The sequence below is a fragment of the Bufo bufo genome, chromosome 3 (assembly GCF_905171765.1).
Source record: "Bufo bufo chromosome 3, aBufBuf1.1, whole genome shotgun sequence".
NCBI lineage: Eukaryota > Metazoa > Chordata > Amphibia > Anura > Bufonidae > Bufo > Bufo bufo.
The window spans coordinates 362,369,291-362,386,801 of NC_053391.1; the positions used below are offsets into that span (position 1 = coordinate 362,369,291).

Genomic DNA, 17,511 nt, shown 5'->3' on the forward strand with positions numbered 1-17,511 from the left:
GATCAACTCTCTTACCTACCGTTCCTGTGAGCGCGCGCGCCTGTGTGCGCGCGTTCACAGGAAATCTCGGCCATCGCGAGATGACGCATATATGCGTGACTCTGCGCAGGGCTGCCACCTCCGGAACGCGATCCTGCGTTAGGCGGTCCGGAGGTGGTTAAAGGGCTTCTGTCAGCCCACTAAGCCTGCGCCGCGGCCGTACCTATCTTCAATCGGCGCAGGCGCACTGAGAGGCGGCCACTCACTCGGCCGCTTCATCCTCAATGCGCCTGCGCCGGGTGTAGATGTGACGTCATCGGCGCAGGCGCATTGAGGATGAAGCGGCCGAGTGAGTGGCCGCCTCTCAGTGCGCCTGCGCCGATTGAAGATAGGTACGGACACTGCGCAGGCGCCAGATATTGAATGAAAACAGGCAGGGCCAGCGGAGAAAGATCCCGTCCGCTGGCCCTGTCAATCAACAAGCAGAGGGGGCGTCATTACCATCGAAGGATGCGGCTGCTACCAGCAAGTAGCCGCCCTACTTGCTGGTAGCAAGGTAATTTACGTATTATAAAAATAGGGTTTTAGCAAATTCTACTGAACCAAAATTCTTATTTTACTTATGTATGGATAAATCGCAGTGTAGGGGTTATTATTAAGCAAAAAAAAAACAAAACGGTTTAGTGGGCTGACAGAAGCCCTTTAAGCAACATTCCAGAGAACAAGGGATAATGAAGGTCATGTAAAGAGTTAATAAGACAGAACAACAGTTAATTCCGTGGAAAATATGGAGTTCATTGTTTAGCCATTTTTTATGAACCACAACTATTCTTACATATATCAGACCTCCACTTCACTATGTAGGTAGGGCCCATTCAGACGGCCGTAGTGCTTTGCGGATCCGCTAAACACGGATACCGGCCGTGTGCATTCCGTAATTTGCGGACCGAACATGGACGCAACCATAATAGAAAATGCCTATTCTTGTCCGCAATTGCGGACAAGAACGGGACATGTTCTATCTTCAGCAGAGCCTAGAACGGAACCACGGATGCGGACAGCATACTCTGTGCTGTCCGCATCTTTTGTGGCCCCATTGAAATGAAGGGGTCTGTACCCATTCCACAAAATTGCGGAACGGATGCGGACTCATTCATACGGCTGTCTGAATGAGCCCTTAGACTGCTGTAGAATTAGGATGTAGTGACTTAGCTTTGTGCTTTATGCATGACTGCTGCAACGAGCAATGCTGTGCCAACTAACTAGTTTGATTTTGGGCTAAACCTAAAGCTGTTGTCCTGGCAGTTCCCTGGAATACACCCTTTAACCCCTGTACAGGTATCTAGACTTCGCTGCAGGGAACCAAACAGGCCGCTGCCACTTGGTGTAGTCCTGTTGTAGATGGCAGCTGATCCCTGGGGTCAGAGAGATTGGTGCAAAGCACTGAGGGAGCAGGCAAAAGGTGTACTCTGAATACACTCCAAGGTAAGGGCAGGCTGAATACTTGCGTATTCCAAATAGCAATTTCAAGGTCAGGCAGGCTGAATATGTGTGAAATCCAGATGGCAAGTCCAAGGTCTGGGTAGAGGCAGAATCGGTAGTCAGACAAAGTACGGTACTAGGGTAGTCAGACAAGAGATTACACCTTCACTGGTTACTAGACACTAGAAAATCCAATACTTAGGCAAGGAGGTGGATCCATAGCCCAGTTAAATAGGGAGGCTGAACAGCACCTTAATCAGCAGCTGCACACAAAGAGCAAGAGTAAAGGATTAACTCTTGCAGTACTGAAAGGAAGTTCACTGAGCACTGGTTTCAATACACATAGGGAGAGAGGAGCAACGCCTGTGCCTGCTCCAGACACCAGGACAGTGGCAGGCACGGACTTCTGGTGTGACAATAGTGTACTGTACATAACTTTATACATCTGATCCGAGGTGCAGTCCACAATGCAAGTCACAGTACATCGGTATAACAATATTGTTCATACGTTGTCTAGATGGAGTTCAAGTCACAACCATGCTTTTTGGTTTATTGCTCCATGCGATAAATGCTGCCATATGCAAATGTCCAAATAAACAGGATGTTAAAGCATTTCAGTAGTCTGCAGGCTTGGAACTTGCGAATACCATGTGGTTCTGCTTTTCAGTTAGTGAAGATGATGTGATGACAATAATTATGATCTTTATAACATGTTTTTTTTTTATTCATATATGGTATTGTGTCTACTACTTCTGTATGTTTCCCACAATTATATAAAATATCATTTTAAATATATTACATTTTGAAGACAAAAAGAAGAAAAAAGTTCATTTTCACAAAAAAAAGCTGCATTTTCAGCAAAAATAAATCTAATGTTCTGAGGGTGTAATGAAAATTACCAGATATGTGTCACTTGGTCAAATTTATGGAAATCTGAATGTCACATTCATCAATGTCTTTTTGCCACAATAGTGGAGTAAAAAGGTGCACACCATATTTGCGCTACAATTTGTGACTTTTAGGTGCACCTGACACTTTTCTAAAGGAAATGGGGCTAGTGGGAAGGGTGGAACTTCAAACAGCTTGCCGGATTTACTATAACTTACACCAGAAACTCGAGTAAGTTATAGCTGAAGTCTATGCCAGACCCCAGCTGGAGTAGACTTCAGTATCTGGCTTATGGACTGCCAGAGATGTGACTTATATATTAAGAGGCATCTGCCTCTTAATAAATTAGATGCATCACACTCTGGCAAACAGGGATCAAGATTATTGGGAAGCCAGTGTCACGGACGTTCCCGCGACAGGTAGCAGGAGATCTGTGAGATTGGCAACACGTTGTTTGATCTGACAGGTTCCCCTGTGGATCAATAGGCTTCTGTGTTGTTTATGGTATGGCCACACTCCTTGTCTCAGGTGTTGCTAATGTGGTCATTTAATCTTACTTATTTATAGTTGCTTTTCCCACAGTGCTGTGCGGTTTATAGCTTCAGTTTCAGTTTTGCATTGCTGGTGTGTGGATCTCGGCAGAGTTCCCGGTGCTTCCATTGCTCCTTTGAAGTTAAGTCTTTCCTTTCCCTTTTGCATTTTGTTTGGGTTCTGTGTGTTGCATTTCCCTATTGTTTGTATTAGGCCTGAGTCCTGTTCATCCTTCCTTTTGAAGCAACAGGTAGTCTCGTCCCTTCCATTAGTACCAGGGTCCTATAGGGCTATAGGGCCTACCTCTGGGGTCTGTTCATACTGATAGTCAGGATTTTGGTTAGGGTTTTACTAGGAGGTGTCCTTCTTTCTTCCTTAGTTTTCAGGCCTGATTCCTGTCACTCCTTCCCTCTTGCTCGGTGTGGTGTTTCCCTCCCACAACGGAGCGTGACAGCTGGTCTTGATAAATGTCCCTCAATCCCTTGATGTGATATTACAGTAAAATGTATGGCCTCATTTATTTATGGCTTTGTTGTATACAGACTGTACCTCACTAAGTCCTCAATTTCAGATGTATTTTCCCAAACTGTTCTGGAAAAATAAAAACTGGGATATGATAGGTTACTACGAACAGCAAAGACAGATTTATTACTGGACTGTTTTAATAATTGAGGTCCACAGTAGAACTTATTTATTAAAGTCCGGCCTTGTACTTCAGTCTTTGATATCCCTTGTGCCACCGGATAATGTACTTAATTTATGGTGGGACGCATGCCTTCTCATAAATTAAGTGCATCTTCTGGCAGTCTACGTGCCTGGATTAAAATCTACTATAGCTGGTAGCTGGACTAGATTTCAATCATCATTTACGCTGGTAAACTAGCCTAAATTATAGTAAATGTGACTGATTGCACTGCCAACATCACACCCGTGTCACTCCCTCTTTTTAGAAAGTGTCGATGGTGGCATAGAAACGCCATTTGCCCCTAAATTTAGGTGCAATGTTGTCTATAAAGTCACAAATCTGAAGTTTGCTATTGGACAGTATTTTGCATCTCTGTATTTATTCTGAAAAGAGATTGTGTCACAGTCGTTACCTCTGACTGTGACCTTCCGTCCTTGCTCGTTCGGCGCTCCTAGCTGAAGTTCCGTTCCTGTGTGTTATTTGTGGTTCTGTATGGGTTAACTCCCCTGTGTTCCTATTAGGAGTTAATCCTCTGTCTGCTCCATGGGTGTGGTCTCTCTGCTGCACCCATGGAACCTGTGTATATAAGGCTGAGGTTTCCTCAGTTCTGTGTCAGCTCTCCTGGTGTGTGTTGTCTTGTCCTGCTCCTGGTTTGTACTCTCTCTCCCATGCTGCTGACCCATGGGATCCGTGTCTGCCTGTCTGTGCTCTGTGGGTTTCCCTACTTGTTCATTTCCGTCTTCTTTCCTGTCTTTCTGTTATCTGTTCTGCCTTTTATGTTTGATTTACTTTGTGTGTATTCATATGTCTCGGTTCAGCAAGCGCCTAGCTGCAGAGTGCTATGCGCAAGGCCACGCAGTATACCACTGGTGGAGCAAGTCCTTCTCTGCTCATTGTCACTCCTGTTTCCTTGCTATGTATTTCTGCGTGTGTTATTAGTTGCCCTGTTTTGTATTTGCCTGTCTGTTATGTTTGCCTATGTGCCGTCGGTACCTTCTGGTACCTGTTGTCCATTTGTTCCTGCTGTCACTGTCTAGTTCACGCTCCAGAGTGGACCCTGGCAACTTCCTGCGGCAAAGTCTAACTCTACCATCTAGGGCTCTAGTGAATACCAGGAGTTGCTTAGTCACGCCCCTCTGGAGTATTACTAGACAGTGGCGCAGTGGGGGTTTTCTCCCACTGTGCTGACGGTACATAGAGCTCTTGTTTTGTCTGTGCTGCCTTCCCTGGTTTTGGTTTGTGCAATAAACTCTTGTGTGTCTGTACCTGATTTCTGTTTGTTTATTGCTTGACGACGCGGTGGTCTCTCCTGGGACCTCCAACTCGTGACAGATTGTTTTAAAGATATATTAGAGGGCATCCATAATAATGGGGTTGTCCTCAGGAGAGATCATTAATATCAGATCAACGATGGTCCAACTCTCGGGGCCCCCCCATTGATCAGCTGTGGATATTGGTAAAGTGAGAATGATGCCATTGTGAAAAATAAAATTATTCCAAATCATTATCTGCATATAGAGTACCGGTAGTTATTCTTGTAGTGATGTAACTTACCCCAATCCCACATTAAATTTATGTTTTTTTGAAGCCTCAAAAGTAAGAAGTCTGTGAGCAGGATACTTAACAGGTTTTTTATTAAAAAAAAATAAGAATTTAAGTAAAGTATGATTATAGTATGTATTTAAAGATCAAGGGAAAAGAAATGTGTTTAAGGAGATGAAAATGGAATTTTCAAAGACTAGAAGTAGGAAATAAAAAAGTGACATTTGGGAAATTTGCAAAGCATTAAGCATACTGTGCTCAATAAAACCAATCCTTGCTTCTATTTGTGTCCCTAATGCATAAAAAGAGCTACTTCGGATTAATCAATACCCTCTTCTCTCACAATCAAGTGCATTAAACTACTTGGAAAATATTTATACAGTACTGTTCTGGTAAAACCCTGACAACATATCAACGATTAAGAATTTTGGAGTTTGGGGTGGGGGGGAGGGGGGTTGGTTTGGGGGAATAGGCATAAGGGGAAAATATAGTGAATATGTGGAGTGTTTATTCAATTCTTATGTTTATTATGACTGGTTTTGATATATTAATAAAGATAATAAAAATTAAAAAAAAGAATTTTGGAGTGAAATTCTATTTCCGTTTTAAACTTAAACATTTTATTTCCTCCGTAAAATTAGATAAAAAATACATCTGCAAGGCAATCTGTTGCATAATTTGTTCTCAATCCATAAATCTGGAACATAAGTAGCTACAAAAATAGCTCCTAATAATGTTATCAAATACATATGTACAGTTCCAAAAATTGATCTGATCAAAAATGAATCTGCAAGTCAATCTGCTGTATTATTTCTGTATACATGCAACTTATGTCCTCTTGTATAAAATATCTACTTGTAATGGTACCAGATGCATATGCATAATTTCAAGAATGTTATGTTTTGATACTTTATTGGGTGATGGTGATATGGGTCTGCCATTTTCTGGCTAAAGTTAGACAGATCCATTATCCTCATTTCTGTCATCAAGGGTTGTGCATGATTTACCACTACTTTTAATAGCTCTTTTTATATTAGGCTAGTTTTACAGAAGCGCTAAAATAATCTGTCCTCTACCGGAACAGCCTGCCAAAGTTCATCATATCCAGCATTGTCGAATACTACCTTTCTCCGTCAGACCCAATTGACTATAATGGGACCCGGCATGGAACTGGCCTGTTTCTAGCATTAGTGCTGGGATTTGGCCATCCAAAAAACGTTGCTTGCAGCAGTATTTGTCCAGCCGAATCTCAGCACTAATCTTAGAAACAGGTTGGATTACTACCGGGTCCCATTATAGTCAATGGGGCATGGAGGTGCACTGGTCCCTTCAGGCTATGCTGGATGTGATGAACTCTGGCAAGCTGTTCCTCTACTGGAACAGCCTGCCGAATCATTTAGTGCTAGTGTGAAATTGGCCTAAGCCAACTTTAAATTAAGATGGCCAATCTCAGCAGCACCAGTTGGCAAGCTGCCATGGGGCTTGTTGGTTTTCAACATGCCAATCATTTTCTTCTCAAGGAAGATAAGCCGCCACCAAAGGAAGGAGTCTGACAACTTCTTCCCCTCTATTCAGAATGTATACACACTCAGACGAGGTGAGCATGCACATGTATCGGAGGGTTGGGTGATCAGAGGGACGATAATTTGGCCAACGGCTATCTAAATTACTGTGGCCAGTCTTAGGCTTTATTGGTTCTTTGTTCTAAAATTAAGAATAAAAAAAATCTTTCATGTATCTGATAATTTGGTACTTGTTTCCAGAACTACAATATAATGTCAAATTTTACAAGAAACAGCAGTATGTTTTGTGTTCATTTTTATATCGTGTTGCAATACTAAAAGTTCTCCACATTAACAAGTGAGTTTTATATATTTTTTCTAGAACTTTTGAATAATTGAGAACGAAATATGGTGCCACTGTTAACAGATTATGGTGGTTTTATACATAGTGTTTTTTTTTAAACTTGCATTTTTTTTTCTTCCAAAAACACTAGACTTTAGTTGTAAGTCAATCGTGAAATTTGTAATGCACCAATGCAGTGTTTTTGTGGCATTTTTTTCTTCACTTTGGGGAACTTTTTTACATTGTATGCATTAATGTACTCTATGAATAAATAAAAAATAAAAATAGCCAAAATATGCGTGTAAAAAACGAATTAAATTCATGGCTTCTTACAAGCAAAAATAAACCACCACTACAAAAAAAGATATGTCTATAGGAAGCCTTAGAGGAATTTCTCTGTATTAAACATGATATGCCATTATACCAGTAACAGCCTTCTATATATATTCATAGGCCCCATTTCTGGCAGACAGACATCCTTTTTCTTACCGTTTTCAGCAATGAATCCTCCAGGCAGAAGCATCGTGTCAAACTCTCCTGCTTGGATTTTGTAGGTATTTCAATCAAGTTGGCATTCTGTGCATTCTCAACACCTTCTACATTGCGCCTTGTCTTTGGAGCTTCAGGGTTGCACTGTATTATATGTGAGAAATGGAATTAGATAAAATTATTATTTAGGACTTATCCACACGTCAATCATTCAAGAATGTGTGCTGTCCGTGTCCTCCACGGACAGCACACGTATCTATTAATTTCAATGTGTGTATTCACACATTCGTGTTTTAGCACGGAAGCATGTCTACTTTTTATGGATCCATCACACCCATTATAGTATATGGGTCCCTGAAAAACACAAATCCAACACGGACGTCATCCGTGTTTTACAGACCATTTATAGTTAATTTTCAACACATGAACTAAAAAACACGGATCCTTCATGAAAATCCTCATGGATAAATCACTGATCATCTTATCACGGATTTCATCACGGACATGTGAGTCTTTAGTTATCCATGTATATGCTTACCAAATGTGGAAATGGCCCATAGCTAACAGTTTCCCCTTTAAATCCCTTCAACAGATATGTAATAACTTCATCAGAGCTGATTCAATCATTGTGGGTGAAGGTGCCAGGAGACAATATTCTACGTTGTCAAACCCCCAAAACATGTAGAGCTATTAGCAGTGAACATTTGTACCAAAATGTTGGTTTAGATTGGACACGGATACTGTCACTTTGTACTGATAACAAAAAAGACTTAGAAGATTCCAGTTTGTCAGTGAGTAATTATTCTATTACAAAGTGCAAAGCGTACGATGCAGATGCCATCCATCTTGCTAAGATTTGAGTCAAATGACCATGGGTACCAGCCACGAGCAATACTAATACTGACAGCCTTATCTTGGGATTTCTGAGAAACAAATGTGTTTGCTGGGCAGTCCGTAGTCCAGGTTCTCTTCTCTTGGCAGGTCTCTCCCTATACTCAAATAGGTGTAGAGTACCTGTTGAAGGGACTAGTCCAATGCCGAATGCGTTGTGTACAAAATTAATAAATATATAGAAGAAATGTGCTTTCTGAATTCATTGTTGGGTAGCAGCGCCAATTCAAGGTTCCTTTTTCCTACATTTATCTGTATACACAAATAGAGGGGGAGCTGTCCCTCCGAGCTAGGCAGGGAGAAGCTGGCAGATGCTTCTTCGTTTTCCCTGTCACCAACTGCTTTTAAAACTATATTTTCTCTAAAATGATGTAATATTTTATTTCAATTATTTATTTTAATCGTTTATAGAATAACAACATATTCCATAGCTCTGTGCACAGATTGCGCTTCACCGTTTTGGAGAAAACATTGGGTGGAATTTATTCATGCTCGATGGTGGTTAGAAAACTGGCAAACTTTACTGGATCAGAGGGGTGGGGCCTATGAAACTAATTAAATTTAACAATACTTGCTGCAGAAAACCTTGCTGTGATATATTTCATATTCTGAAGCATGGACCTTCTGAGCTGCCTCAAAATTATTAAGAAGCACGTGCCTCTTAATAATCTTGGTGCATCTTATAATAAGTTTATATTAGGCTACTTTCACACTGGTGTTTTGGGTTTCCGTTTGTGAGATCCGTTCAGGGCTCTCACAAGCGGTCCAAAACGGATCACTTTTGCCCTAATGCATTCTGAATGGAAAAGGATCCGCTCAGAATGCATCAGTTTGCCTCTGTTCTGTCTTCATTCCGCTTTGGAGGCGGACACCAAAACGCTGCTTGCAGTGTTTTGGTGTCCGTCTGACGAAACTGAGCCAAACCGATCCGTCCTGACACATAATGTAAGTCAATAGGAACGGATCCATTTTTTATGACACAATCTGGCACAATAGAAAACGGATCCGTCCTCCATTGACTTTCAATGGTGTTCAAGACGGTTGCGTCTTGGCTGTGTTAACGATAATCCAAACGGATCCGTTCTGAGCGGATGCAGACGGTTGTATTATCTGAACGGATCCGTCTGTGCATATCCATGACGGATCCGCACCAAACGCGATTATAAAAGTAGCCTTAGGCTGACGGAAGCCTGTCAGTATTTCATACTCCCCTAGCAGCATGAAACTGCAATGTTTTTTCAATTTCCTGCCAATGGTGTCCACAACAAGTTACAGTATAGTCTCAAGTTCAAGCATTGTGAATACATTGCTAAATTTATTTTTCTCATAGTAGCAACATACTGTTATGCTACACAGCTAATACGATTCATACTTACACCGGTTGGGAGGATCTCACAGCATCCTTCTTGCATTGCCATTTTCGGATCACAGTATATAAGAATTTTCTGGATGTCAAACTACATGAAAAGTAGAAGAATAGAAAAATAGACAGTATGAAGCAAGTATGACATACAATTCTACAATTAAAATCTTTCTATAGGAAAACTTACATGGACTGGTTCTCCTTTCACCATGTCCAGCCCAATAAAGGTGTGTCCTTCAATGTTGATGGGTCTCCTTGGCTCAATGGGTTTACTTGATATAAAGCTGCAGTCAATATGAATGGATACTACCGTCTCTTGTACACTCAATACAATCTTGTGCCATTGGTTGTCAAACAATGAATACACTCCATGTCCAGTGAATGTGCAACCTACATATTCTACATCACGACCGCTGGCACGAAATTCTAGGCTTCTGTCCTTGCCATTGAGACCTAAAGAGAGCTACAGAAGATTTACATGAAGAGGTCGACTGCCATTGCCAAAAATAAAACGCATCACATTTCACGTAAGCAAAAACAAAAGTGATAAAAAAAGTCAAGCGAATTAGCAGCAATGGTTCTTAAATAGAACAGTCCATGTCATATTAGACCCATTTCATATAGCTGTAATGTCGCTCCATTATAAGGTTAATAATGGAGCGAGATCTCCACCTGTTCTCCTGAACAAGCCTTAGATCACCATAGGGTTCTGTGATGATCAAAGTCCTGCTCAGTGGTACCATGGAGGTGAAGCTATTATGGATGTAAAAGACAGGTGTTAAAATGTGATTAAATTACAGTCGTCTCAAAAAACTGGCCTTATCATAATTTCAAATATTTCTACATATTTCAGTTTGAGCATGCATAAATTACATTATGATGAAGTATAAGCCTCTGTTCACATCTGCATTAGTCAATTCTGTGGTTCTGCCCCATCACAGAAGCAGAACAACTAAATTGACGGCATAGTCAGATCATCCCTCCTCAGACCCCATTGACGGTTTCCGTCAGGTTTCGGTAGGGATGTCTGTCATTTTGCAGGAAAAGGTAGTGCTGAATGATCCTAACCAATCAAATAACATATTCCTAATATAAGTAATATATTTGCATTGGAAATTAAAGTGAATGGCTCTCTTTAGAATAAGTGCTGTCTTATAGAAAGGCAGTGGATATGGTCATGGACAAGAAAGATGGTACCTGTGGGTATCCTAGATGGTCGCTGATTTGAAATAAGTACCAGTCTTCATCAGTTGTCTGCTTCTTTATCAGCAAAGTCATGACTATGGTGAACTCATGAGGTAATCCATGTGGAAACACTTGTCTGTCATAAGACAAATAATGCGCCATGTTAGCAATATTTCTAAGGTGATCAACTTTTGGGGCTCCTATTTAGGATGCCACTTGTACAAAGTATCTCACAAAAAAGCTTAATGAAATACTATTAAATGAGTGTAGCCAACAAGGAGCCAAGTTAAATGCAAGGGCAGACTGTGTACACATCTCTACTTGCAGAAGATGTAATCCACATTTTGTTGAATGAGTGACCTGTTAAGATTTATAGTCATGGGTCTCTGCTGAATCTCCATTAAGAGATCAAAACTTCTTCTACTAAACAAGTAAGATATAAAATACGAAAAGTGCAGACAGTTTGCACAATGCTGACGTTTTTTTGGAAAGGATAGCCAAGGATGGTGGTTTAATTACAGCTTAGAGAATAGTTAATTGCGCTTGCAATCTCATTATGATGTTGAGAGAATTTGGCTCTAACTAGGCCTCCTGCCTTTGGGGAATTCTCAAATTTATTGCAGCCACTCCTGGCAATGAAAGGGTTGCCCGTGTGTGACAGTAATTCCTGATTATAATAATAATTGTGGTAGTTCCATATTGTGGTCCAGAAATATATGATCACCTATAGGTCGCAAGTCACAGTCTACTGTGAAGGCTATTATTAGCAGATAGTTCAGTTCATTTCTGCATGGTTGGTCTCTTAAAAAAGTAACACAGTCATATGACGCTAGTGGTAATACACTTTTTTGTATTAATTCACTTAGTAAATATGATATACATATATGATCATATGAAATGCTTCATAAAATCATAGGACAGTGATGGCATCAAACTCATGTGGGTTTTGTTGCGGATCAGCAGCAAAATCCATGGTGGATTTTCCGTACCAAAAGATGTCCCATGTGATCGCAACATCCTATGACTGTGATGGCTAACCTTTGGCACTCCAGCTGTGGTAAAACTACGACTCCCAGCATGCTCTATTCATTTCTATGGAGTTCTGAGAACAGCCAAGCAATTGTGCATCTTGGGGGTCGTGGTTTTACCACAGCTGGAGTGCCGGAGGTTAGCCATCACAGTCATAGGATGTTGTGATCACATGAGACGTCTTTTGGTACGGAAAATCCACCATGGACTTTGCTGCTGACCCGCAACAAAACCCACATGAGTTTGATGCAGATTTTGCTGTAGATTTGATTCTTGGTGGAATTCGGAACATAAATTAACAAGCTGCGGATTTAAAATCCTGACCACAGGTTGATTTACGCTGTGGATTTTTTCTGTAAAATTTTCGTCCACGTTGATGGTACTGTAATATGCTGAAGATTTACCGCCTGTGGATGTACTCATAATGTTACATACAATTTTCATGATGTTTTCACAAAAAAACAAGAATGCATATTTTCGCTAGAAAACTGAGTTTTTATAAGTCTAGGCTCCTTCGAACCCTGATTCATCTATCCAAAGCCATCTGGGAAAACTGCCAAGTTTAAAAAAAATAATAAAAGCTTGCAGTTCTCTGTTGCGTAATGAGTTGGAAAGGTGCCTGGCCTGATACTGCGCCCAAGGCTCACTTTCCAGGATTAGGAAGGGTTTTATGAGTCGCTGAAATCGCTGCCTTCAGGGTGTACACTTTAAGACTATCAATCGCAAAAGTTGTTATATCACACCAGGGTAATAGAGGTGGCATTTGATTAAGTCCATCTCAGACAGTTGCAGTGGGTAGGATTTGATTCCAAGTTGACCAGCACTATTAAACGCACAAGAGGAAATATTACTAAAAGTCTGGGCATGATACAGAAATAAATTAGATCTATCCAAATGTTGGGCTCACCCTGTCTTTTCCACAAGGCGAGTTTCTCCAAGTCGCATGATCAGAGGTCCTTTGGGGTTCCGAATCTTCTTTATAGAACTCATTTTCTGGAGAGAAAATCTCTTGATCAAATTGAACCCTGCGTGAGAAGTTATAAAAGGTTATTTTGCACATTTTAATATCTTAGTTTTTCTCTTGATTAGTTAACATTTTCTTAAATTTGGAAGCAATTATCTCTTTGTGTTGTTGTAGTGTTATATGAGCCGCATTTAGCTGTAGGAGACGTGCAATCAGCATGTGTCTGGTTACATTACTAACATGAATTAATGTCTCTCTGCAGGCTGTACATGTCAAGACAATGCTGCACTCCCCTTTTTATCAAAGTTGCAAGAGATGTGCCTAGCGCACATAATACTAAGGCAAATGCAAAATAAACTGTGCATAAAGCTATCTGCTCTAAAACTGTAATTACTGACTGGGATCTAAAAGGTTTAAAGAATATAACCAAAATATGAAGCCCTTAAAGGGAATCTGTCACTAGCATATTAGCAAAATTTTTTTTTATGAATCCATGTGTAATAAAGTACCTTATTTCCATATGTCTTGTTCTTTTTATTGTGAGTCTTGACATTTCTTAAAAAAAACGCTTCTTATGATATGCAAATGAAGCTGTAAGGAGCCCAGAGGGGCGTTATTCTTTCTCCACGGTGCCCAGGAACGCCCCTCTGAAGTGCCGTGCCCGCCTAAATTTGAAAACTAATAACTCCTCCAAGTTCAGCTAAATCGCCTCCCAGAGGCCAGGCTAAGTGCTCCCCCCCCCAGCGCCGCGCTCAGCGGCAAACACCCCCGATCCTCCTCTCGCCTGCAACCGAAATCCCGCGCAGGCGCAGTGCCGGCAATTTCCTGGGCCTGCGCTATGATAAGACGACTGAGGGCAACAGCTTCAACAGCGTCACTGGGCATGCGCCGATCCCAGTGACGTGTTCGCTGTTTCCTCAGCCAGCTAAATCGCCGGCACTGCGCCTGCACGGGATTTCGGTTGCAGGCGAGAGGAGGATCGGGGGTGTTTGCCGCAGAGTGCAGGCGATTTAGCTGGCTGAGGAAACAGCGAACACGTCACTGGGATCGGCGCATGCCCAGTGACGCTGTTGAAGCTGTTGCCCTCAGTCGTCTTATCATAGCGCAGGCCCAGGAAATTGCCGGCACTGCGCCTGCGCGGGATTTCGGTTGCAGGCGAGAGGAGGATCGGGGGTGTTTGCCGCTGAGCACGGCGCTGGGGGGGGGGAGCACTTAGCCTCGCCTCTGGGAGGCGATTTAGCTGAACTTGGAGGAGTTATTCGTTTTCAAATTTAGGCGGGCACGGCACTTCAGTGGGGCGTTCCTGGGCACCGTGGAGAAAGAATAACGCCCCTCTGGGCTCATTACAGCTTCATTTGCATATCATAAGAAGCGTTTTTTTAAAGAAATGACAAGACTCACAATAAAAAGAACAAGACATATGGATATAAGGTACTTTATTACACATGGATTCATAAAAATAAAAAAAATTGCTAATATGCTAGTGACAGATTCCCTTTCATGCTTTTCTGTGTGGCCCTCAGCAGGAGGGGCAATCACAATGCATAGTTTGCCTGTTCTGTTCAATGTTTTAATGCCAAGCATGATAGGACAATATGGGACAGACATTTGGGTATAATAATTTAAACTGATGTGGTCTGCTCCTGGGTATGCCAGTTAGAATGTGTGAAGTAGCTAGCACTGTATCTTCTGACAAGGCATACATATAGAGATATGACGCAAGCTAATAAACAATGCCACATTGTACCTGTTGTTGTTCAGCAGCACTTTTCTAAGCAGTGTCCCACACTGTAGTCATATTGCATTTCAACTATTAGAAGTAGGGATTAGATCTAAAGCTTGGGCCACCACATCTGGATATGTGACAATATCACTTCATGTGACCATGTCACTGTAAAGGTGACCAGAGCTCTAAGTTCAGTTCTTGCCAAAAATGCCACCAATCAGTAGTTCACTACATCTATAATGTACATCTACTAACTACTTTACTGCTTTACCATGCTTTTTGAACTTTCCAGTAACATCACAAATTATCTTGAAGTACAAGTCAGCTGCTTCCCCTTTCTGTTCTCCACTACTGCTTTCTCTAGATGTCTTCTTCAGAATCCCATTGAACCATGGCAGAAGCTCTTTTATGCTATGAATCCATTTTGATTTGCAATTGCCTGTCATGACATTTGATGTACACATGGCGGAAGGTTTATGGGGTGGGCTCCATAAGTGACGAGTGCCAGCTGCGTTATATTGCTGAAACCCGCCCACAGTGAGCGGGATCAAAGATAACTCTCTCCTAGTCTTTTGTCCATTCAGATATCTCAGTCAATAGAGGCTGTGAGTTAGGACTGGTTAGCCTGCCTGTGGCCTCCATACGCACTTCCTGTGACGCAATCCCAAGGTGCCAAGCGATTGTCATGACAGCTGGCCCACAAGGTTGCCTAGTCACTACTTCTATTATTATTAAGTTTAAAAAAATAATTATATATATATATATATATAAATAAATTATAAATTCAAATAAATCCTTTCCCCATTTATTATATAAAAAATAAAAAGTAAATCTATTGCCAAGTGTCTAAATGCAGCATTGTCTTGACATGAACTACTAAAATATATTTTTTCAACCCTGCACAGTGAATTCTGCCAAAAAATAAAATCCAGCACCAGAATTAATGTTTTTATTCATTGTGCCCCCCAAAAAAACTAAATAAAAAATTATCAATCGTACACGCCCCAAAATCTACAGCTCACCCTGCAAAAAATAAGCTATCACTCAGCTATACCAATGAAAAAACTGGGCCCTCGTCTACTTTGATTGCCATAACGTTGCTATGTCTGCTGACACAAGAAAGTTTGCCATTTTTACATGTATACTGAACCTCTGTAAAAACATATTCCTAAAAACAATACTCAAAGTTTTAAAAAATTTGATTCGGTAACTTCACAGAAATTAGCCAAGAAATTTGATTTGTTACTAATTAATTTGGCACAAATCGCTATAATCAGGTATACCAGGCCAATTTGCCTTATGCCTCATTAACAAGTCATTATTTCTATCAGTGATTGTGAGCCAAAACCAGGAGCGGCTCTAAACACAGAACAGGTGCAGATCTTTCCATCATACCTTATTCTGTGTAGCTCCACTCCTGGTTTTGGTTCACAGTCTCTGATGGAAATCACTGACGTGTGAACGAGGCTTTAGGGTACGGCCACAAAGAGTGGCCATGATGCGAGCGGGTTGCGGCCATGCTGCAGTGAAAAACCACGTGGCTAATTAGCCCGCAGCTGCCTATCATTTAATAATAAAGACCGCACTGTGTAGTCATTCTCCATTGTTTGGCTGGTTAGGTGGCGGGAAAATGGGGGTCAATTATGACCAGATATGTGCCATGGTGCGGCAGAATCTGCGACTTATTCCCCGCTCATGGCAAGTCTAAAAAAGTTAGACTGCCAGCTATAGTCTAAAACACTAGTCTTAATAACTGTGCCCCGATATGCGTATTATTGCTGTTCTGGCCTGCAATCTCCTGCAGGTTGACAGTAAACAAAATATTAATCAACTCTGGCCTACCTACTTCTCCAACCCCAGTGCTCTTCTGCCCTACAGCTGGGAACTCTTCTTCTGCCATCTGCTTTTTTTCCCCTTTTCCACATCATCTAAACTCGATAAGAATATGTCATCAGAAACATCCAGCTCCTCCTCTCTCTGTATCTTGCTGACTTTTCTAGAATATGGAGACTTTGAAGGATGATTTGGAAGAATTAAAGGCAGCAAATTCTGTGTATAGAGCTGAGGACATGGGTTGCTAGATGGCCACTAGCACATCCGCAATACCCAGTCCCCATAGCTCTCTGTGCTTTTATTGTGTAAAAAAAACCCGATTTGATAGATATGTAAATTAACCTGAGAGATCATTAGTGTATGACGCAAACAATCCAGCTCATGATGCACCAAATACCATACTTGCATAAAAATAAAAAACTGCATTTCTTTGGATTAGAGGACCAGATTATCACAAGAAAGCTATAGTTATGTTTCGGGGCACCTACCCTACATGAGAAACAGATTGTGGAGGTGGCAGGCTCAATTTAAGCAATCCTTAATCAGTAGTACAGTTGCTATAGTAAGAGACATCTTCTTATTCTTGGTTTATGGTTAGTCTAATTATCCCATTGCCATTTCCCACTGTTGGGTAGGGTTTAAATGTGAAGTACCGCAGACCAGAGTACTTAAAACTGTTCTTGTTTTTTTAATGCTATTTTATGTTATTCAATGTTATCTGTTCTGTTAAAGGGCTTCTGTCACCCCACTAAAGTCATAATTTTTTTTTGGGCTAGTTAAATTACTTATATTGCGACATATGAAAATATAATGGTCTTACTTACTTTGATTCAGCAGTTTCTTCTAAAAACGAAGTTTTATAATATGTAAATTAGGTCTCTACCAGCAAGTAGGGCGGCTACTTGCTGGTAGCAACTGCAGAAAACCGCCCCCTCGTCGTGTTGATTGACAGGGCCAGCCGGGATCTCCTCCTCCGGCCAGCCCTGTCGGCATTTCAAAAATCGCGCGCCTGTGTTGATTGGGCGCAGGCGCTCTGAGATGAGGAGGCTCGCCTCCTCAGAACTCCCTCAGTGCGCCTG

The 17,511-nt window shown here is 41.4% G+C and overlaps 1 protein-coding gene across 8 annotated transcripts in view; it reads right to left on the reverse strand.

The window, feature by feature from the left end:
• The window catches only part of COL16A1 (collagen type XVI alpha 1 chain), a 237,183-nt gene that overhangs the window by 155,712 nt on the left and 63,960 nt on the right, over positions 1-17,511 (reverse strand). For all 8 annotated transcript variants that reach the window (XM_040424536.1, XM_040424542.1, XM_040424541.1 and 5 more), the window contains exons 4-8: positions 12,817-12,934; positions 10,893-11,016; positions 9,883-10,158; positions 9,709-9,789; positions 7,442-7,585 (exon numbers count right to left, since the gene is read on the reverse strand). In XM_040424536.1, coding sequence (XP_040280470.1) covers positions 7,442-7,585; positions 9,709-9,789; positions 9,883-10,158; positions 10,893-11,016; positions 12,817-12,934 — 743 coding nt within the window. The remainder of the gene's footprint in view (positions 1-7,441; positions 7,586-9,708; positions 9,790-9,882; positions 10,159-10,892; positions 11,017-12,816; positions 12,935-17,511) is intronic.